General features: G+C 39.6%; 2 protein-coding genes across 21 annotated transcripts in view; one reads left to right on the top strand and one right to left on the bottom strand.

The window, feature by feature from the left end:
* Positions 1-1,075: 1,075 nt before the first annotated feature.
* GIN1 (gypsy retrotransposon integrase 1) lies at positions 1,076-13,504 on the bottom strand. Of its 5 annotated transcripts, none has more exons than XM_054288090.1 (9): positions 13,410-13,499; positions 11,311-11,355; positions 9,797-9,942; positions 8,708-8,901; positions 7,310-7,615; positions 6,405-6,593; positions 6,142-6,309; positions 5,409-5,697; positions 1,076-3,635 (listed from the first exon to the last, which is right to left on the bottom strand). In XM_054288090.1, exons 3-9 carry the CDS (start codon positions 9,933-9,935, stop codon positions 3,337-3,339), a joined length of 1,584 nt encoding a protein of 527 aa, XP_054144065.1. In that variant the 5' UTR covers positions 9,936-9,942; positions 11,311-11,355; positions 13,410-13,499; the 3' UTR covers positions 1,076-3,336. The 5 variants fall into 5 exon arrangements, with proteins under 5 accessions (XP_054144065.1, XP_054144073.1, XP_054144081.1 ...); XM_054288098.1 differs by lacking the exon at positions 13,410-13,499 and adding an exon at positions 13,040-13,157; XM_054288116.1 differs by having other exon boundaries at positions 3,512-3,635; positions 5,431-5,697; positions 13,410-13,504.
* PPIP5K2 (diphosphoinositol pentakisphosphate kinase 2) overlaps positions 13,409-23,009 on the top strand; it is a 48,074-nt gene continuing 38,473 nt past the window's right edge. For 11 of the 16 annotated variants that reach the window (XM_054288077.1, XM_054288059.1, XM_054288051.1 and 8 more), the window contains exon 1: positions 13,606-13,675. The gene's annotated coding sequence lies outside the window, so the exon portion shown is untranslated. The other 5 variants (XM_054287998.1, XM_054287968.1, XM_054287975.1 and 2 more) reach the window with 5 other exon arrangements.

Here is a 23,009-nt window from a genome sequence, read left to right as displayed (position 1 = left end):
ACGAGTACTGAAAGGTGCTTGGAAGCCGTAAAGCTGTACTGAAAGTTTACCACAGTTGGTAGCTGCGGTATAAAACCACCTAAAACACGAGTATTTTTGTACTCTGGTTCACATGACAGGTCAGTCATGCAGCCTTCACACAATGCGGGTCATGTTGCTCTCAGAAATGTATTCGTGCTCTCGTGATTATCGACAGTTCGATGTGAAAATTACCGAAAATTCTGCTGCGAACGTGGTTTCGGAAAGAAGTCCTCAGAAGGGCAGGGCGGGCAGCAGTTCCTGCGAGCCCGGCGCACCCGTGGCCGGCGGCTCCCGTGGATGCAGGCTGCCACCGTGCGACCGACGCTCCAACACAAACCCAGAACGGCTCCCGCTGGAGACAAACACGAAAGCTAAGACTCTAAACAAATTGTTTGCAGTATGCAGCGTAACTGCGCTCTGCTTTCCTTCTTCTTGGTCTTTATTCTGTGGGAGGGTGGATGATGTTTCTGACTAGGTAAAGACTCAGAATCAATCTGGTGGGGAAGCACAAGTATTATTTACTGCATATCACTGAAACGCTGCACTAAACAGGACTCATTTGCTTAGGGGCTTTTCTGTTGGGGCTTTTATCACTATGTCTGCCAGCTTTGTGAAGAGTAATGAGTATTTTTTGCAGTTTGTCTGGAATCTGATATAGTGTTACTCTGCACAGAAGGGGGAAGTGAGGCATAAGGAAATTAAAGACGTCAATTGCCAAGAATAATCAACTAATTTTAGGTACTGAATTCATGAAATCTGATTGATTCCCTTTTTACCCACTTACTCAGATATCACTTTACATATTCAAGGCACCAATTCTTGGCACCAGCTGCATCCTTGAATATTCCAGTTCTGTGGATGAGTTTTGAAATGCTTCTCAAGCATCCAAAAAAGGGCTCACCTATGTGAGTAATGAGTAGTACGTGGCAATACAGAATTATAGAAACTTGTATCCAAGTGATCTGCTCATTACAGCACTAGTGATCTGTAACAGGGCAGCAGTGCCTGGCAGTGGGGACACGCTGTATTTCCTACAACAGTTATTGTTCACTGGCATACCTGCTTCTTCTTCTACCAGTGCAGCAAGTTTGCTGCAGATCCCTTCATCTACACACAAGCTGCAAGAACTGACCAGAGAATGCATCTCTCAGGATTAACTGCTTCAGAATCAAATGCTTTAGGATTCCATTTACTGTCTGGTTTCTTCTATCTGGAAGAGACTTCTTCTTCAAACTAAAGCTTTTGGTGTGCTGCTTTTCATTCAAAATTTCTACAAAGTTTTGTTACCAAGATATAGACAGCAAGCTGGCAGGTCTTCTAATAGGTGCAGATGAGTATAGTACCCATTTTTTGAAGACACTGCTAAATCTTGCTTCCTTGTGTCAGTTTTGGCCAAACTGGTTTTTTTTTTTTCCATTTTCCAGTGATGTTTTTCATGTCAATAGTTTGAAAACCCTGTATTTTATTTCAATTAACCTCCCCCATCCACAGGAGGCCACATTTCAGTGCACTGGTAAGTCACTAATGCCTTCTTGTTAATACAGTAGATGAAAATTACCAGGAAGGGTGAGCAATCAGCAATACGTTAAATATACACAGTATGTTAATTGTTTCTGTGTTTTGCCCATTACTCTCTCACTGCAGCATTTTCTTTCTTTTCAGTGTCGCTCTAACAACTCTACAGCACTTGGGTTAGCCCAGAGCTACCGCAGAAAACAGCTCTGCTGTACTATGCAAAATTCAGGAACTGATCACTTGGAGTAAGAAAAAAAAAGTGAGGCTGGTTCTCTTTTGCAGCTACTAAAGCAGAAATGAATCTTACAAACAATGCGTTACTCTCCAGTTTTATCCCTGACAGTAATATTTTCTTCAAAAGGATGATATATAAAAATAAATATTTATTCCATGTCTGCATACACACAATGTACTCAAAAAGACTCTTTCTGAAGTCTTGGTGGAGAAAAACTGTATCTGTAGGACTGCATTTTCAGAAGACACAAAATAGTTAGAGTATTAATTATTTTTCATTTGAAGTTTAAGATAGGATTCTGGCATGGTGCTGACCTCTTTTCTCACATAGATACTGCCCATATTAAAGACATACTGTAGTGTACATTTAATTTCTGTAGGAGGTAGGTACCTAATCAGCCTTGATGACCACATCGAATTGCCTAAAATTAGCTGAAAACTCCTAATAAATAGCACTTTCCTCCACTTGTGTTAATTCACATGACATTCCAGAGCAGAAATGAGAGGGATCATAAAAATTCAGAGAGCAAGATAAGCAAATCTTCCACAGCATCATCCATAAGTTGCTGAATTTCTCATTCAGTTTTATGCTAGTTTTCCTCATGTCAATTCCCTACCAAAAAAAACCAAACCAAAACCAACAACCCCCCCCCAAAAAACAACAAAACCAAAACAACAACAAAAATTGACTTCCACTCATCAGTTTTCCATGTGAAAAAATTCTTGTGCTGCTGATTTTGAGAAACAGTCTTCTTGGCAGGAAGTCCAGACTAGAAACAACTTACTCAAGGAAATCAGAGAATAAGTTAATACCACTGCTTCATGTTTCATAGCCCACTGTCCATGGAAAACCTCCCAGCGTGCACAGGCTAAGTGAAGAGGTAACTGTAATGGAGAAATCAAATGTTTGTGGAAAAAACACATATTAATATTAAATGCTCTTAAGGGTTTTTCACATGCCTGAAATATTAAAACTGCCTACACTAGTAGACTTTTGATGAGCAGGGAACAGCTGAAGCCCTCATTGTTTCATGCATAGAACACTACATGTATTTGATTTTGGCAGTTTTATTGTTTTGGGAGATCTTAAATGGATTAGGGTTAAAAGTTGTACAAGTCAGATGCTGCAACTTCTCAAAATGAATAGAAAACTGTTATATAACAGGAAAAGAAAGACATGAGCTTTGCTGTAGTGGAGGAAAAATTTACACCAACTTGGTTTTGTTTTAATTCATCTGACAGTGCACATTAGGAATAAGTCATCCAAGAATTAAATGGAAAAGGTCATTACAGTGAAATGATGCATTGTATCCTGAGAGGATAACAGTAAGGCATGGCCACATTGCCATTCTACCAACAAAATCTGGAATTGAAATGCATTATCAGAATATGTGCTTTTACTAGTGCCTTTTCTTAACACCCAGACAAATTAGATACCTAAAGCACTCTTAGATTCATAAAAGAGTAAAGTGGATTGGGCTAAGGAGGTTGGAGCTATTAATTTTTTTTTCAGTTCGCCACAGTAGTTCCAAACTGCTTGGCAATGAAATGTGATAAAGACTATGCTTAAGTATCCTCTGTCTTTGTCTGAAGTGTCCAACAAGGTGATGGCCATTGCTCTGGCTTTGTAATGTTTGGTTCAATGCAATGATCTTCTCTCAGCTCAGACTCAAGTTTACCATCTGCTGATTCTTGGTCTTTGCAGGCTGCAGGTGGAATCTGTACAGCAGACACGATATCTCTTTTGTAGGCATTTATTTCTTTTTCAGCAAAAGAGTCTGCTTGGCTTGAATTATTAGATCTTTCAGATAAGCCAATATAGTCATGGTCAAAAACTACTGCACCTTGTAGAATGTAATGGTTGCCTGTAAAAGGAAAGTAGCCATTAGTTCAGATCTCTGAAGCCATACCTAAAATGTTAGTGAGGTGCTAACTTACTTTTCAAAATAATTTCCACAAGAGGACAAGAATGTTTGAGTGACAGTAAACTGATTATGTGAATTTCCCAATTTCACTGAGGATCAAATGTTTGGCATCTCATTACATCCACAAAATAATCCCTGGGATGATCCAGATTTAGAGCTGTTCTTAGCTAAGTCAATGATTAGCTTGATGTTTATCTTAGTCACCTACTGAACTAATGCTTTAATACAACTACTAACTTGAATAAATGGACATGTAGATTCTTTCATTTTTGTGCATGCACATGGATAAATGTGGTTTCTTCATGCTCTCGCTGGAAAATCTTAGTTCAACACATAACAGGCTTCCTTAAACCATAAAAAGTTTAAAAAGTAAATAAAGTAGGTAAGTAAAAAAAATGAAGCAAAAAACCCCAAAATCTATCCCAGCCAAGACCAAGACAGTCACTTCCTGAAAAAAGGAATTCTACGTTTACACACTGCTTCTGCAGTAGTCAGGAGTAAACATATTAGGCTCTAATACTATAAAGACCACTACTTTCAGCTTTTCATACAGTGACATAATTTACCAAAAGTTATTGTAATAGCTGTTCATTATCTATATGGTTGATATGCATGTGACTTCCTCCTCATGCATCAGCAATTTAATGAGGAACCAGAAGGCACAGAGTGATCATCCAAAAAATGTAGAGGCCTTGTGACATGAGATGAAATCTGAATCTTAGTTACAAAATCTATAACTGATAACTGACAAAAATATTTCAGCTTGTTACATGAAATTCCAGAATTAGTTTCAGCATTGTGAATCTCTCAGCTTTAAATGGAGATGGAAGAAATTACCATCTCAATGTAGTTTATCTATTTACAAGAACCAAAGTTTGACCACATGTGCCAATACTGTGGGAATTATTTTGCTCTTCAAGAACCCAGAAGTAAAAAGCAGCTTGTTCTGCGACAGAAGTCTGTGACAGACTTCTGTATACCAAGTATTTAATTTTTTTGAAAATGCCTCTGGTGACTCAAAGACAGCAAGAGCAGAAAAGAAACACCTGCCACTGTTTGATTTGCAAAGCAGTAGGCTGAAAATTTAAGACCAAGAGCAGAAGTTGACTATCCAAATCTTTCGAAATTTCTAGCCATCCTACCACAGAGTATGACAATACTATTTACAGTAAGAGAAATGCTGACTTCTTTAATAGGACAATTTAAAATAAACTATTTCAAAATCAGTTTCCTGATGTAGTCTTTCTATTTTACAGCTTTAGAAGACACTCCAATGTTGTTAAAAAAAAAGTCTCCATTGCATAAGCAAAATTATTGTGACTCCTGCCTACACCAAAACAGAGTCAGAAAATGCTCCTTGAATACAGGTCAGCCTGCTTATACTTCTAGCATATTCTTATACTTTTGTCAGCCAGCACAAATAGATCCAAGCCAATGATTAGAAGCAACTTTAATAGAGGCTATTTTTAAAAAGAGTTTGAACATTATTCATGAGCTCTGTTCCATGCTCTGCATAGTTTGACATGACACACACTCACTAGCTTACTTAGCCATTACACCAGTGTGTGCTAATATAACTCTCACTGGTTACTGAATGACACTTTTTCATTCTAATAACCTAACACCACAAGAGAGAAGTTTAAAAAACCAAAACAAAAAACTCAACTCTTTTTACATATATAAAAATACAAACTTAAAAACTATTATATACACCTTTTTCACCGGACCCTCTTACATATGGCTTGAGGTGAGACATCTTGATGGGTCTTTTCAGCCTGGATCCTGTAGAATCTCTTAATATTGCACAGCCATTTTCTGTGATGTAATCTATGATACAAGGACCAATCCATTCCGACTGGAAACGACCATCTTTCCACCAGTTTTTTCTTTGCCTGAGGACTTCATGACCAACTTTAAGTTGAAGAGTATTTAATTGTTTTGACTTCCTTTTGACTGTGATTTTGGTTCTGATTTTTGGTTCATCTGGAGTTTTTTTATCTGCCTACAGAAAGATAAATGTGAGTTACTTTTTTTTTTTTCAAAAGTAATCATGCAATTTTGTAGCATTGGTTAACAGCGCTTAAGCATGACATTGAGTGGTCTTAGATGTGTGTAGTTTGTAATTATGTGGGACTAACAAGTGATGAAGAAATTGCTTTTATCTTCATAAATCACTACTCCACAGGCAATACTTTTCTACTTCTCTATTCCACCCTCCAAGTCAGACATAGTAAACTTCTGACAATCAGTCTCTTTTAAGGTTACTCCCTCCAAATACATACCTGTTACACCGAAATAAAGGGATCACAGGGGAAGGAAAACAAACTAAAAACCGCCACTCAACCCCCCACATTATTTTAAAAGGTTAATTATACTTTATAGCTCAGAACTTTTCATCTTTATCTTCAATCTTCTTACTAGTAAAATTCAAATATATAACATTTACCTGGCAACCTGAGGTTTTGTCTTCTTCCAGTGCTTGGCTGAATTTTTTAGTTGCTTCAAATATTTTGGCAAAACTACTGCATTCTCCTTCCACACACATATTCATGGGCTCAACAACACGTGGATTACGGTTGAACATTTGGAAATATGGAGTGTTTTGATCTGGCTCCTATTTATACGGGGACCAAAAGCAAGGAAATTTAGCATACAGCTTTGCTGACATTTTGGAGGACTTCAGTCAAAAGAAGAAGAATCTTCACATACCAAATTTGTCAAATTGAAAGCATAGGCTATAGCAGATAAATGTTCATCCCAATCATTTGGATGGTCTATGCAATACTTGTTAAGGAAAGTTTTGATTGCTTTTGAAATTTTTTCATTTACATCATGTGTCTGAGGATAAGACAATACAATTTGCTTCATTCCAAACAGTGCAAACAGTTCTTCATTTATCTTCAAAATAAGAAGAACACAATTAGTGAACATTTCTCCTGTTTTGTATCCCATTTCAAGTAAAAAACCCCTCAGATTTCCACCTCTTTGGTTGATATGATGGTGACTGGGAAAAATCTTGCATACCTATTGGCACAGAACACACCAGGACTGTGAATGAGAGCTAAAGCACTAAGTAGGGCTTAGGAGCCAGTGATTGATGGTTCCCAACCACATTTTTGCCATTTAATATGATCTGTCATTACCTCCATGTCACAATCTGATGACTTCAACTCTTAGAGGAACAAAGTGTGGTAAATCCTTCATAATCACTATAAGCCAACTTCAAAATTACCTTTAGCTATTGCTATCCTGGGCAAAATAGATGAAAGACATACATCAGAACACAAATTTGTGTACAAAAAGTGTGCAAATTTATGCCAATTCAAGTAAGTGACAAAACCTGCACTATGACTGCCAGGAGATAATTTTACTGTGGTCTTTTTACAAAGAATAAAGTCCTAGGAAACATTGCATAGCATTACAATTGCAAATAATTGGTTTGACATTTTTTATATTGTGCAGACATCTTTACTTTTTCAATTAAAGAAAAGAAATACTAAAGTCTTTCTGAAAAAAAATCTAAAATTCAAATCTAATATAAGGGAAAATGTATTTTTCTTGAGGGGAAAAAAACAACAACAAAAACCCGATTAACTAGCCATATAAATAATTACCTGATAAACAAGCTCCTTCCCCTGATCAGTAGGCATCTTTTGAGGTGGCCCATATAAGAAAAACACATTTATGATTGCCTTAGCAATTTCAGTTGCCGAAGTGTCATGCAGTGGTAAGATAACAGTCCATCTTGTAAACAAATCTGTCATAATTACGATGTATTTGTGACTTCTGTTGGTAACATTGAAAGGTCCTATTAGTTCTATAGTGACTGCTGTCCATGGATCCTCTGCTTTGATAGGGTGTATTTTGGGTACTCTGGTGGCTATGCTCTTTGCCACCTGGCAATGCTGGCAAGCATGCACCTAGAGAAGACATCAGGGAAGGTGTTATCAAATGAAAAGTGATGGTGAGGTGATGACAACCATCAGATTCACAGATCTCCACTACATCTCTGTAAATCAGGTCAGACTAGGCAATGCAAAACAAATTTATCACTTTTCTTTTTTTGCCCTTAGATTTTTCAGAAACAGCAAAAAACCAAAATAAAACCAAACAATACTGAAGTCCAGGAAAGGGACATGGAAAAGAACTCATAGCTGAATTCTCTCCATTCTGAAAGCACTGTGCTCTTTCAAGTCCACACTACAAATTTTAAAATCCATTACTATCTGTAAATAATAAAGGAAGTAGGAAGCAACTGGGAGTGAAAGGAAGTCCCAATCATTCCCCTTTTGGCTCATCTATGTATGCTGTGACTGAAAAACACTGGAAGTATACATTATCTCCCATGCACAACAACTTAATCTATGGGATAGAGAACCTTCGTCCAATCTAAATTGAAACGAGAGACTCATTTTAATGTCATGTAACAGTTACACATGAACTCAAAGTATTCACGTGGTGCAGCAAGCCGATAGCAACAGTAATTTGGCCTTAAACTATTTACATAGTTTCCTGAACAGTCAAATTGTGCTAGGGGTTGCAGCGCCTGTATCTTCGGGTGGAGGAGAAAAAACTTTCCCAAGCTTTGATGTGTTTAACTATTTCCTGAACACAACTTATTGTAAAGCAGAGACACCATTTTCATATTCTCATCTGCTAGCAGCTACTCTGGTCACACATCCTTGTGATGGCCCATTGCATCCTAACAAAAATACGTGAGAGTCCTTCCACAAGAAATCTCTCTCAGGGACTGGATGTGCCCTGCCTACCAAAAGAGATTATGGCTCCCCCCCACACCATAGTGGTGCACAAGCCAGTAGTAAAAGAAAAAAAAAGTAGTAAAAGAGCAAAAAGAAACACCATGCATTGCCAAGATGACCAGCTGCAGTGTGATTGCAAGCTTACATTTCCATCTAGTGAAACAGGCTGGGCACTTGCTGTACCAAAGTTCATAGGATTACCAAACATTTGTAAGAGACTACATAAAGTATCCTGTAGCTATGAAGCCATACCCACTGCTTGACATCATTTGTTACAGAGGTCCAGTAGTAATTAGACTCCACTAAAGTCAGTGTTCTTGATATACCATGATGAGTGCCAGTAGCACTTTTGTGGCATTTCTCAAGGACTTTTTTCTTCTCTTCATCTGAAACAATTACCAGGCGCATTTGTTTTCTGTCTTTTCCAACATAGAACAACTTGTTTTCTGAAAGAAGTACCAGCAAATTATAAGCAAGTTCTTTGTCTTCTGTTTGGTTTACTAAACTACTGAGCATGACTCAGAATAGAATTTATTACAATAAGTTCACTTTTGTAAACATAGCTTTTTGTTTATAAACATTTCAATTATGTCCTCCAAAGAGTCATTAGTTCAGCCATGTTTATTATCTGGACACAAGGAGTTACAAGTGCAAGTCAGAATGCAAACAGCATTCCCACACGAAATCTGACTGAAACACAAACTAACACTGGGGCTGGAAAGGGGAGGTAGGAGTGTTGAAACTGTTGTTTGTGAAGCTGTTGAATGCCTGCCAGCAGCCTGACATCGACAGTCAAAGATTTAATTCCTCCCTGCCTTCTCTCTACACAACACTGGCAGTTTTGATGGGATTGAGACAGTAAAGCAGACTACAATGGCTCATAGAGGCTCATATATCTCCCAGGGCTGAAATAAAGTCGGGAAGGGCCTGCAGGCTCTCAGGTGACTGATGGCAAAATTGTCCTTGTACTTCTGCCAGTCATCCCCCACAATGAATGGAGCATTCCTTGTCTCTAGCTGCAGATCTATTTCCTCTTCTGTAATCCTTTCAATTATGGGTTGCAGTGACTACATATTTCTACAGTACAAAAAAGATAAAAAATGAGGTTTGGCTTTTATATAGATAAATAAACCTATCCTGGAATGGACTAAAGCAGATTGAGCTTCCATTTCTACAAACATCCTGTTATATATTAACCAGGGACTTGCAGAGCATTTGTCTCATAAAGAATGCATATTAAAATCACAGAATGCTGCAAAGCAAGATCCCACTTTTTTTTTAATATTAGAAAATCTTCACCTTAACGTCTATTTTTAGCATAATTTGAGAGAAAAGTTTTACCGTTGAAAACAAATTTTTTGGCAGCTCTCCTGATTCCGCTTCTTTCACTTGATAATGTTGTGGGATGATATTCCCCTGTTCGCTTGTAGTATGCAATCTGCCTCAAGTGAAGCCCACCACTTTTTCCACTACGAACCATTGCCAATCTGAACAAAATGGACAGAATTTATTAGATAAATTGTCAGAGAAAGACAAGCTTTTGTCAAGCTTTTACTTACTTCTTTGTAGCTCAGAGCTACATATCCTGGTTATGTAGCCTCTAAGAAGAGATTACACCATACGCTATACACATCCACTGTCAACTTTAGCAACAAGGAGCACTGCTTGAAACACTAATTTTGTTCTAAGCAGAGCTGATTTTGTCAATTTATATTTTAAAATTTCCACACAACGGAGGCTTCTACTACATTCATTGGTCAGGCAAAGGAAATAGTATCAGAGAGAAAGAAACTGTTCTTCTCATTCTTGGATACCTCTCAAATTCAGTTGTGCTTGCGATAGTCCAAAGATTCATCGTAGCTGAGAAAAATGTACATAGGCAAATAGGAAAAAAACAACTTCCCAGAGAGAAATGAATGGAAATTTATTTTTTTACTAATTAATCAGACAATTAGATTTTGAAATTCCAAACCAAACTCTGCATGTGAGGTAACAATTTGTTCCTTGACACAAGCTGACTTCCCTGATAACATTAATAAGCAATAATGTCATTAGCAAGATGGGCCACTGATACAGAACCTGTTTGGGTTTAGCAAGAATAGCATCAAAATAATTATGTAATAATGAAAATTGAAATATTCACAGATAGGATAATTGATGCAGCCTCTACATCATTTGTGGTTTGTTTTTTTCCCCAGATCTTTTCCAGCAGCATAGACAAGGCAGTAGTTTAATCCTGCTTCCATCAATGTCTGCAGGAGCAGGACCAAACTTGGGGTCAGCCATGTCATAATTTCATAGTGAATACTGGTTATCCACAGCATTAAGTAAATTTATTTCTTATCCTGCCACTGTTCCAATGCCAGACTGTGACATTATGTAGCCTGCTAAAAAGAGTAACTAGTTTGTCTGCCATATGTGATAAGCCTCTTATAATTATGGGGAAGTGACAATATCCAGGCACTCTGGAATGAACATCATCTCATTATGTGGTGATACTATTTGAAAACAAAACGTGCAGGACAAGATGTCTATTTTTCAATTTATAGATTCTGACCTACCTTTACTATGCCGGTGGTGGGAAGGAGGTAAAGACCTCTTAAGAGTGATTATGCCTTTCATTTCATCCTTTCCTCCCAGAAAATAGAATGCAATATGTCATTTTTGGAACCTGCACCCTGAGCTAAGCACTGCTGCTAGCAATGGCAAACGCATGACAGGAACTTCCCATTCAAAATGTGACAAGGCTTTTGCCTCACTGAATACTTTATTTTATACAAGCAGGAGCTGGTTTATCAAAACAAGCCAAGTCTCTTGTCATACGGCATTAGTGCTTTGAAGTAAAATTTTCATACCTGACAGAACTAACACAGATGTACTTCCCAACACCACGATCTCACCTGTGAAGAAAGACAGTGTTTCAGAACAGGGAAGGAGAGGAGCCAGGACACAGGACTGTTCCAACACTGCAGTTTCCTGTAAATTTGTATCTGACAACACATGCTAAAACAACCCACCAAACCGGTAAATTGGATAACTAACAGCAGAAAAGGAGGTGAGGCTGCCATGAAGTAAATTCATGTTTCTGTTGTTTAAAAGAAGTCAATTAACTAGTATTTCTGACAGTAAAAGAACATTGGTGAAGGGCAATTAAAATATCCTATCCACCAGGGGCACACATTCAAGTTTTACTCAGGGGCTTCCTTAAGGCCAGTCCTGCACTTAAGTTCCCTAAAGTCAAAACTAGCCCAGTATGACCTGTTACTCAACCACAGGGATGATGGATTATTTGGCTTGACAAAGACTTTCACACATGGGAAGAAAAGATCTTACAGCACAATCTTTATTTTTCCAGTACTGTTGACACTTGCCTGAAGTAGCGAATATTCTCCATGGATCCCAAAATTGCCCATTTTAATAAAATGAAGTTGCACCGGAACAATATACTTCTAACCAGGACCACAGCATACACTTCTGCAAAGCAGACATGCTATCCACATTTCTGCAATGGCAGATTCTCTTATATGCATTTTGAAGAGCTTAGGTAAGCCAATGAAAGAAGAATGCGCTTCTTTCATTGGCTTACCTAATGTAGCACCCACATACATTAATTTAGTAGGATCCTGATCCAGCAAACTGTTAAGCACATAAGTCTGCTGGACTGCTGCCTAATATGAGTTTGCTTCCTGAATATTTAATTTCTTATGCCCCTACTAATCTTTTCTCCCACTACCTAATTTACTTTGTTTGGCCTACTCCTAAAAAATGCCAAATAAAACAGCCCTGAAAAGAACAATTTATAAAATCTTCTGGTTTTCTTATTTATTCATATAATTAATATGCTATATCTCAATACTCATAATGCATCTGGTAGCCTAAAAATCGAAGACATAAAATCAGCTATCCAATTTTTAGTACCTTAGAAGTTCAAAAAGTGTACTCTAGAAAGTATTTTAGCAAAGAGAATGAAACTTCCCCATAACCAGTGGTCTTTTAGCTTTAGCAGCTTAGCCAAAATAGTCACACCTGCTAAAACTAAGCTATTTCATCCTTTATTGCCCATTTTCTCCTACAGACAAAAGCAATCCTAACTGCAAAACTATTCTTGCAGTCCAGATTTTGACCAATTCCCCTACTTCTGACTGCTGTTCTTATAAGAAGCAGGAATTGCCTGTGGAGCACTGAATCACGGTCACAGAATGGTTTGGGTTGGGATGGACTTTAAAGAACAGCAACTTCCAAACTGCTGCCAGGTTCAGGGACACCTTACACTAGATAAGATCCCTCAGAGTCCCAAACCCACTTGGGTTCGAACACTTCCAGGAATGGGACAGGCACAGCTTTTCTGAGCAACCAGTTCTAGTGCCTCACCATCCTCTCAGTAAAGATTTTTTTCCTAATATCTGCTCTAAACTTGTTCTCTTTCTTTGAATGCATTGCCCCTCGTCGTATCAGTATATGTTCATGTAAGAAGTCCCCCTCCTGTTCCCTTAAAGGTTGTTGCCAGTACACAGCTTCAAAACACCGCTTTTCTAACCCAGGTGCTTCAAAAAATGTGTCAATCAGACTGACAGACTCGCTTACATTCCGCCCTGGTTTTGCAAGGTGCGACAGAGGGCTGGGAAGGGCGCCTATGAGGCTGAGTGGGTAGTCACGCGAAGCCGCGTCTTGCCGCCCGCGGTAGCGTCAGCCGCCATCCAGAATTCCAGAGATTCCTCTCGGGAAGGCGCCTCTGCATCCCTCCCGCCCACAGCACTACACATCCCAGCGTGCACCGCGCCTGCGCAGGGCATGCCGGGAGCGGCGGTCTCGAATGATCATCCCCTGGGCCTCGCACCCCGCGCATGCACGAAGCGACGCCAACGCGAACTTTTTGCTTCCCGCCACCGCCCCCCGCCGCCCTCTCGGCCCGGCGGGCATACCCGTGAACATCCGCCTTGCCGCGGGCACGCACCTGCTCCGGCAGAAGTACCGGCAAGGCCGGTTGCGGGGGCCACAGTTTCCTGGCCAGACCAACCACAGCCACAGCCCCAGCGGCGCCCCGAGACTTTTGTGGCGCCCCCGGAAGTGGCGGGAGGGAGAGGAGGGGGCGGGGCAGCGGCGGTGCCGCCTCCTGGGGGAACTGCGGGGCCGCCGCGGGCAGGTGAGGTGGCTGTTCCTTTCCTTTCCTGCCTTTCCCGCCTTTCCTTTCTTCCTATTCCTGGCCCGACCGGGACGCAGGTAGGCAGCGCGGTGGCTGAGGCGAGCGGGAGTTCCCCTGAGAAGCGGTGTCGCAGTGGGCGGGCAGCGCAGGCGGTGCGGCGGGCAGAGCCCCGCGGGCTGCCCCCCCCCCGCTCCTCGGGCACGCCACGCCCAGGGCTGCTGCGGCGGGCACGGCCCGTGTGTGCGGGCAGCGCTTTGTCTCTGGGTCGTTCTGCTCTCGGACGGGGTTTCGCTGAAGCAGCGGCGGTGCCGCACACCGGTCTGCGAGGTTGCAGTGTGCAGTGCTGTCAGTGTCAGGTGTACCAAAAGGTACAGATGAACACGGGGTGAAAGGTGGTGTGTGCCTAAGCGGGGATGGGGAGGGAAGTGAGAGAACACCTCTTGGAGCTGTGCGTTTGGAGCACTCTGTTAACATCCAAAAACTGGTGATAGATTCAGTATAAAATAAGTTGCAGCAAGGGAGATGGCTATCTGTAATCAGAATGGGGGGGGGGAGGGGAAGGACCAGCAGGAGCCCTGAAGGTGAGAATTGATTACCTATCAAGAGCAGAGATGAGAGAGATGTAAAGACTGTATGTCCTGTGTTACATTTATCTTTGTTTTCGTGGTGTTTTCCAGAACGTGGGAACTTTATAGAGTATTGGTAAGCTTTGAAAATGCTGGGGGTTTGCCACTGCGATTGTTTCCCTGTAGTTAGTCACGAACAGTAAGACTGGGGGATATCTGTATCATAACCACAAGGAAATACGTAGTTTTCTTTCTCATACAAACTACTTCTGCTACTTGCCTACCTTTACAGCTGTTTGTTACAGTGTTTTTGGATTGTTGTATTGGTCTTTTTAAGTGCTGTTTCCCTCTGATCTGTTTAGTCTGTATCTTTCCAACTTTTCTGCATCCCTTCTGTATCATCTTTGTACTCAAAGTAGCAAGCCAAGGCTGGTTTTTTCCTTGGAGTATCAAAATTCTTGTTGAATTCATCTTTGTCTTGGTGAACAAGGTTTGATTCAATCAGAAACAAAACTATTCTTGATATGAAACACTTTTTTATAGTATATGGTGACCTTTGTTATCTTTCTTAGCCTATTTCTTGTCTGTTGTGGTTCAATATGTGAGAAATTAGAACTTTTATACTTATTGGCTTGTCTTGGTTGTCTTATTCTTTCTATGGAAAAAAGTTTCACCCTTCTGGCTGTTGTGATTAAAACAGATCAAGGCCTCCAGAGGCTGAGGCAAATGAACTTGGGTACAGATAATTTTTTTTTGCAAAGCCTGTCATCTCTACAAAGCTGAATTGAAGTTCTTTGTGAGAATCTGGAGAAGCTATTTTGACGTCTGTGAGTAGGATTTTAAAAATTTTGGAAGCCAGCCTTCCTGAAATATTCAAACTTGTCTCAAATATAAATGACTTTATGTAATATGTTTGACAGAGTATGATTTAGAAAGGAAATTGGAGGTTAATGAATGTGAAGGTTATCTGTTCTGTGCCTATGCATGAGACACTTAAAACACATGCCAGATACCAGTTTGTGTGGTTTGCCAGTTTAAAATAACACTGCCTTCCTGTGTGGAATATAAGACATATTTACTAGATGGGTTTTTCTAGACTTCTAAGGCTGTTTTAACACTTGTGTTAAGGGATAGTAATTGTTTATTTTGCAGTTTCAACCAGAGAGTTGAAATATACCTGTGATACTGCAATATTTGAAGATAAAACTCAGTTTTACTTGTGTTGAAAAGTTGCTCTTCTGCTGGTGAACTGCTAGGGAAAAATAAATTCTGCAAGCAAAGAACTTGGTCAGGAAAAGACCCATTGAAAAGTTATTTCACTTTAGGTTTGGTAATTCAAAATTACTGAAAATACTTTGCCTAACTTACTATATAATTGCTGGGAGAAAAGGTAGACATGGGGAAATCAGCCAAGTAGTTTGAAAACTGGAACAGTTGTGCTTTAAGATCAGAAATCTTATTTTTGAACAACCTAAAAGGCATGTATCTCCTTGCTGCAAAGCTAGCCTCTCAACAGACTCCTGGCTTACATGGCTCTTCTCAGTTTTCTATTGCTAAGATACTGTAATACAGAGGATCAGACTGAATGTTACTTTTGGTAGAAATCTTTTTTTTGGTACAAATACTCTTGGAAAATAATAACGGTCCCCAGAAAAAGACTTAGGCAACTGAAGTTTATTAGCTAGCCTGTCTATACAGAGTTTTGAGAAATGTTAGGTAACCCTGAGCAGAGTTCCAGTAGGAAATGTCAGTAAGGTGGGTATTTCTAGATTCCTGATGCTTGAGAGTGGGTTCTTGGAAGTGTCTCATTGGTAAGATTTGGCAGACTAAAGACCTATCTTTTGCTTGAAATACTGAATCAGCAATACTGATTCCCTCTCCTGTAAAAAGCAATCCAGAGGCCACCTTAAAAAAAAAAATAAAGAAAAAAAACAAAACCAATGGCATAACAAATAAACAAAACAGTTTGTTAGTGGTGAAGAGAGAAAGTGAAAGGATTGTAATAGCCTAGTGGTTAGAACAGTTGATTGAAACAGGACAAATACTATCTCTGTTCTCTCCTGTATCAGAGGTTTCAACTCCCTGTTTTCTGTTAATCAGAAGTGTGTCCTAACCACCAAGCTGAAAAGTGTGTGAGTAAAAACATCTGCATGTATACATTACTGCTGAAGTTGGAGTATGAGTAACAGTGCATAGTTTTTCTTCCCCAGAAAACACATTCATTGGCCACCAGGTGCTTACTAAGCAGAATCATGGAGCAGATCCTCCAGGGCACTTGGAAGACAAGAAGGTGATGGATGACAGCCAATGTGACTTCACTAAGGCAAATTTGACAAATTTAGTGGCCTTCTATGAGCACCTTCCAGTAAGTAAAAGGAGACCAACTACAAGAAAGCTGGAGAGGGATTATTTACAAAGGTCTATAGTGATAGGACCAGGGGAAATGACTTTCAGGATGAGGAATGAGAGATTTAGATAAAATATTTAGAAATTCTTTGCTGAGGAAATGGTGAGGTACTGGCACAGGTTATCCAGAGAAGTGGATACCCCATCCCTGGATATCTTCAAGGCCGGGTTGGATCAAGCTTGGAGCAGTTTGGTCTAGTGGAATGTTCCCTGCCCATGGTAGAGGTTTGGAACCCTTTGAACCAAAACCATTCTCTGATTCTTTAATATACAATGACACATTTTTTACATAAATTTTCTAGTATATTAATTTATTCATCCATGAAGAACCACTTGAGCACTTAATATGATCTCCAAAGTAAAAGAGGGTTCCATCCTGGAATAGCATTCCTGTCCATGTGTCTGCTTCATGGGCTATAGCTCCTGCAAGGTGCACAGGCTCTCTGTGGGCTACATCTTCTTTCAGGGTATATCCACAACCTCCAGTGTGGGGTTTCCTATGGGCTACAGGTGGATCTCTGCTCCACTGTGGACCTCCGTGGGCCTACAGGGGCACAGCCTGCTTTACAGTGGGCTGTCAGGAAATCTCTAAGTGCCTGGAGCACTTCCTACATGTCCTTTCTGAATGACTTTGAGGTCTGCAGAGTTGTTTCTCTCAGTTATTGTCACCCCTCTCAGCTGTTGAGCAGTGTTCTTTACCCTTTCCTAAATACCTTGTAGTAGAGGCATCACCAGCATGGCCAAGGGGCTCAGCTTTGGGCAGCAGCAGGTCCATGGAGCTGACTGGAACTGGCTCTGTCTGACATGGGGACAGCTTCTGGTGTCTCTCACCCCTGCAGCCCACTCACCACCAGAACTTTACCAGAGAATCCCAATGCAGGCACTTACCTGGCAAGGAAGACTCCTTTTATTCTTGAGAAGGTTTTTTCAGGTTTCAGTATAATGAAACTGGAAGGTGGATAGTCTCTTTTGCAGTGGGAACTGCTGTGGTTTTTCCGGTGGAGTAATACATAAACTGCTATATAGTAATGCTTCTGGAACATTGTAAAAATATCTGCAGTGCTCCCACAGACAGAAAGAATTTAACATGTTTACAGTTGTCATTTGCATAGATCTATCTTTTTATCTTGTCATTGCATAGATCTTTTCATGTGGCAGTCTGAGAGCTGTGCTTGGCTTGTAGGCAGTATCAGCATCTGGCTAAAAGCAACACATAAAGGCTACTTTTCATCTTTTCTCAAGATTCTTGTCATGATTAGGGAATATGTTAGCATCTTGTGAAATTCAAAGCTCAGTGTTTGATACAAGATTGGAGCAGGTGACTTAGTTCTTGTAAAGTTGTGTGATGTAGTCTTTATAATACTCTTTTTTTCTTTGTTACCTTTTTTTAGCCTATTTCTTGTCTGTTATTTTGCACATCAATAGAGTTTCTTTCCTAATGTTACTGAGATGCAGAGCTGAGTTACTGAAGATGATGATAAACTTCGTAAGGCTACTGAAGTTAATATTTGCTGAAGGGAGACAGAGGTTTTTCTCAGCGTCATCTACTATACTTGGACCTTATAAATTCCAGTACTTATTTAATACCCTTATATCCCCCTGAGTGTCATGATTGTTTGATTTGTTTCTTTATGGGTTTTTCTTTGTTGGGGTTTGGTTGGTTGGTTTGTTTAGATTGTTTAGGTTTGTGTTTTTGTTATTGTGTAAAAATTATCAGGCAGTAACTATAACATTCTTTGTGTTTAAGAGATACTGAGATAGAGCTGCTCAATAAGTCTTTTTCAAATTTAGTCCATCTCAGTAATTTTAAATTTTTTAATTTAAATTTTGTAAATGTTAAATTTTTTATTATTGATTACATGACACGAGAAATTTTGTGTTTGAATTCTGTCCAGTTTTAAATTGGAGAGAATATGTTTGCTTGCTCTGTAAGGTACATCAATAAACCAGTCATATATTTACTGGCAGCATCGTCTTCAGCAGCTTCGTTGTTTGACATCCTTTCCCTCTTTTTCTGCTTTTTGACTGTCCTGTCTCTTCTCTCTTCCTGGTTGTTTGTTAGACCTGAAAAAATGGTGGTTTTGAGTATGGGTTCTTGTTAGTAGTTCTAAAGTCTCACATTTAAGTTTGAAGTATTATCAGCTTTTTTTGAATCATCTGTAGAAAGGTGTCACACATGCATGGAGAGCTCTTGGGCTTGCAGTGCTCAGTGCTCTTAGCTGGCAGACTCCACTGGTCGTCTTCTTCCTGTCTGTCCTCTGCTTTCACATTTTTTCCTCCTCATGCTTTCTTTCTTGCGTCACCAGCAACCCAACAAACTGTTTGTCTTTGGTGGTTTCTTGCGCCATAAATCATATTGCAGAATTTGAGTTTTGAAACAGGTAAAATGCCTTGGCAGGAGTCAGGCAAACATTTTCACTGCTAAATGTACTGTTAATGAAAATACTAGCTATAGTGGTTGTAGCAGGAAGATATTGAAAACCTTTTGTCAACTTGAGACTATCTGAAAAATTGCTGTTAACATTATTTGTGTTTTAATGGTGTATTTAAATTGCTGGAAGCTGAAAAGGAATGCAGTTGGAATATTCCTGCAGCATGAAAAAAGTGAAACTTATTTAAAAGTGTCCTGGGGTGACTTTATGATGCTGGTAATCCCCATTTGTCTGTTTAGCCCAGGAATAATTTTTTGCACCTTTGAGATTGGTTCTGAGGGCGATGGGGGGGAGAGTAGAAATGCACAGTTTGTTTTCAGACACTGCACTCACTCCTCCACATTCCTGCTCCTGGACTGTGTTGTCTGTGGACGGACAGACAGCGGGACAGAGCTCTCCTTTGCTTTTTAGTTTTTAGCTAGCTAAAAGAAGCTTAGGGGGGAGTTCCCTGGAGTTCCCTGTGGTTTTTCTTTTCTTGGACCTGTTTAAACCTGTTCTGGACTGAAAACCCAGAAGAGCACCAGGAACTCCCACCTGTGGCCAGCAGGCTGGGCCTGGGCCGTGACATTTCCAGCACTGGAGGGGCTGATAAGAAACTGAGGGAGCTGAGCTACAGCCCACCAAGGGAACTTTCTGAGTTTGTCATCTCTTCAGAGCGGCGAGGGGTTTTATTGATTAATATTGTTCTCTTTTTTTTTTTGTGCTGATGAATGCTTTGCCTGTTAAATAAACAGTTTTGCTGCTCTTCTCTGAAGAAATCTTTTCCTGAACCAGTTCAGCGAAGGGCCACTTGCGTTTGCTTTCTAGAGGAACCCCTTTGGAGGTTTTCTCCCAAATTTGCCCCAAACCAGGACAAAAAGGGGCAGTATGGCAGTAGAGGACAGAGCAGTGGTCTGTTTTGTTGCTATTATGAATATATATGTGCAGAGTCATGTAACAGATGAGCACTACTTATGATTCTTTGTTACTTGTTTGTAAATTCCACAATATAAATTGCTTTGATGGCATTTTAAAAAGTTGTCTTCCCAAGTGGTTGGTAATTTAAAGGTATTTTGTAACTATTGCATGATGTGTTGTCTTTTTTTCTTGAGATGACAGATAAGAAGGACTTTTACTATAGTACTGTTCAATTAGTGTGAAGTATAGAAAGTGTATGTTTGCTCTTCTGATGGCTGCAGAGACACAGAAGGCAACCTGGTGAAATACTTCTGTTTGTACTAGATTTGTATATGTTCTTATTAGTATTCAAAATGTGAGTGTTAAAACTTTGAGCCCCTTTTTCATGACTGCTCAAACCATTGCTGCTGCGTTGAGCTGATTTGTTGCTGTAAGTTATTGGAATAGTAATATTTATTATGGTCTAAGTAAATATGAGAAACATCAGGTCTGGATTCCTGAGCTCCTGAAACATGTGGAATGGGGTCAGGAAAATTGTGGATATATCTTTTAACACAGTGAGGACTAGGTTTTGGCTTATTCCTTCAGAATATTCTGTGGAATTCCTTCGACAAGAATATTCTTATGGAAATTGAGAGATGTTCCTTTAGAAGAAAAATTTGTTGAGCACCACTGGGGTAAACACAGAACTTGGAATGTAGGGCACAGACTATCAAAATCTCTGATTTTCTTTATCTCTGAATTTTATCCCTTTTTGGGATTTTATTTTTTGGGGTTTTTTTTGTGCTTTTGGCCAACACACATCATGTTGCAGACAGGCCACACATTTGGTTGAAAGTCTTTTTAAGAACACCAGTACATTTTTTCAAAAAAAGAACACTTTTTTGATTTGTAAGCTGTGAAAGAGAAGCCTTGTGTAACAGATGAGGTTTAAACAGAACATAGTGATGTTAACTTTACCTGGAGATGTCATAGCACAGTGGGAGATGTTTGCCTGGATGTTATTGATGCTATCTCTCTGGAAATAGATCAATGTATGTTCCAACACAAAGCTTTGCGTTTTGTCTTGCTTACAGTGCAGTTGTTCATGGCTGAGATAAGTACATAATTGTCTAATATTCACTGTCTAATGAGGCTAATAAAGCAAATCTGCCCCTTATATTTCTGCTGCTGCTCACTTAATACAGAAAAATGGTGCTGGGAAGACTCTTAGGTGCTCAAGGGGCAGCAAGATGGAATCCTGCGTAGGGCACCATGTACTTGAAGCTTCTTCGGTCAGCACTAATAGTATTTCTGAAGCAGGATGACAGCTCCATCTTCTTGCTTTGCCATTTATTATTTCTTTTGGCGTACAGCTAGAGAACCATGTGTTAATTCAAGCGTGATCTTACTGCATTTTTGATGTCACATAACTGTAGATGGTGTTTGGGAGACTCGTGTGAGTTGTTCACTGTAGTTGCAGTCACTTAGTAGTTCTCTTTGCTTGTCCCTTTTCTTGATTTATTTTTGTTTCAAATACCACAAGAAAGAAGGGGAGATCTCAATTTTTATTGTGGGATATGAGGGGAAAGAATTTTAATTCCCATCTCTGAAAGCATTAATTTTAAAAAATAGATAATTTATTAAATATATCCTGACACAAATTTATGGTAACGACAGTAGCTTACAATATCTGCTGTCAGGGAGCTAAACTGGCAACTATCAGCAGTCAGAATGGCAGTTTATGGCAGTGCAATTCAGTGAGTTCATGCAATAGTTTATAAGCCTGAAAAATGTCAGTATCCTTTTCTGATCCGTAGCCTTCAGTGTTACTTTTACAAACAGCATGAAAACTCTGGGGCCTAGTGACGTTGCATGGAGTGGCAATCTAGTTATTCATTTGCCTTCAAATGGGCGCACAATGTTAGTCTTGGAGAAAGTAATCTGTTCATTCCAAGCAAACTAAGTGGCTGTTCAAAGTCTGTTTTCTGCACGTGAAGCCCTACTGCAATGTACTTTCCAGTCAGAAAACCAACAGTCTCCAGATTCTTGAATGAGGAAGGTAGCAGAACAATGAGTTTTGAGATAGGACTGTTGGGGAAGTAAGTGTTCCAGGCGATATCTTTGTAGACAAACATGTTGCTCTTTCCCTTCAGTCTATTTGTGTCGGTTTTACTTGCTTTGAAAAGTAATCCTTTTGGGCTAGAAAGACTTGGTTAGTGTCAGATATTCCTGTGAAATAACTAGTCACCAACTGTATGCAAACTTCATAACTTCTGCTGCTCTCACAAAGTGTACTATAGGAATAGGTAGGGGAAAGAAGGGAAAAATCTTAAGACTTTCAACTTAACTTGTTTCAAGTCATTGTTCTTTCCCCTTTTTCCTAAGTTTTAGAAAGCTGTTAAGAAACTGGCAACCAGTCTACAGATTTTGGATAGTAGGATGGAAGGTGATACGAGAGGAACTTCATTTTTTGACTTCATCAGTGGTTTTTTGGTAGCGTCTTTTTTTGGTTTAATACCTGTGACGGTGTTCGCTGGAGTCTGAGGAGGAGGGAAGAGATGAGAATTTTGACTCTGTGTTTCAGAAGGCTTGATTTATTATTTTATGATATATATTATATTAAAACTATACTAAAAGAATAGCAGAAAGGCTAGCTAAGAATAGAAAAAGAAATGGAATGATAACAAAGGCTTGTGTCCCAGACAGAAAGTCCAGCCAGCTGAGTGTGATTGGCCATTAATTAGCAACAACCACATGAGACCAATCACAGATCCACCTGTTGCATTCCACAGCAGCAGATAACCATTGTTTATCTTTTGTTCCTGAGGCCTCAGCTTCTCAGGAGAAAAAATCCTAAGGAAAGGATTTTTCAGAAAATATGTCTGTGACAAATACCTTTATAAAATTCTGTTTTATAATTTCTGTTTTATGTCAGTTGCCAGTACATGTTGGCATTAACCTCTACCTTTCTGAAGCTTGGTAGAATTAGGATTTGGAAATCTCTCTTCACCATGTCATAAACAGGATTAATTTACCTGAACACCCAATTTCTAACTCTTGTGACAGTCAGATGAATTAGGGGTTTGAAATTCTTCTTGTTCTTATTGCTTGAAAGGCAAACAGCTACA

This window comes from Melozone crissalis, unplaced genomic scaffold (assembly GCF_028551555.1).
Source record: "Melozone crissalis strain CALT ecotype California unplaced genomic scaffold, PUWL_Pcris_2 ptg000005l_1, whole genome shotgun sequence".
Classification (NCBI taxonomy): domain Eukaryota; kingdom Metazoa; phylum Chordata; class Aves; order Passeriformes; family Passerellidae; genus Melozone; species Melozone crissalis.
The sequence above is the reverse complement of the archived record's forward strand: the minus strand, read 5'-3'. Positions and strand labels throughout refer to the sequence as shown.

What these genes read in the sequence shown, in the direction of transcription:
- GIN1 (XM_054288106.1), bottom strand. Translation starts at nt 9,935, where the DNA reads ATGGTTCGTAGTGGAAAAAGTGGTGGGCTTCACTTGAGGCAGATTGCA. An exon ending in CTTTCAATTTGACAAATTTG is followed by an intron (nt 6,310 to 6,404) that starts GTATGTGAAGAT and finishes CCGTATAAATAG; the next exon opens with GAGCCAGATCAAAACACTCC. An exon ending in ACAAAACCTCAGGTTGCCAG is followed by an intron (nt 5,698 to 6,141) that starts GTAAATGTTATA and finishes ATCTTTCTGTAG; the next exon opens with GCAGATAAAAAAACTCCAGA.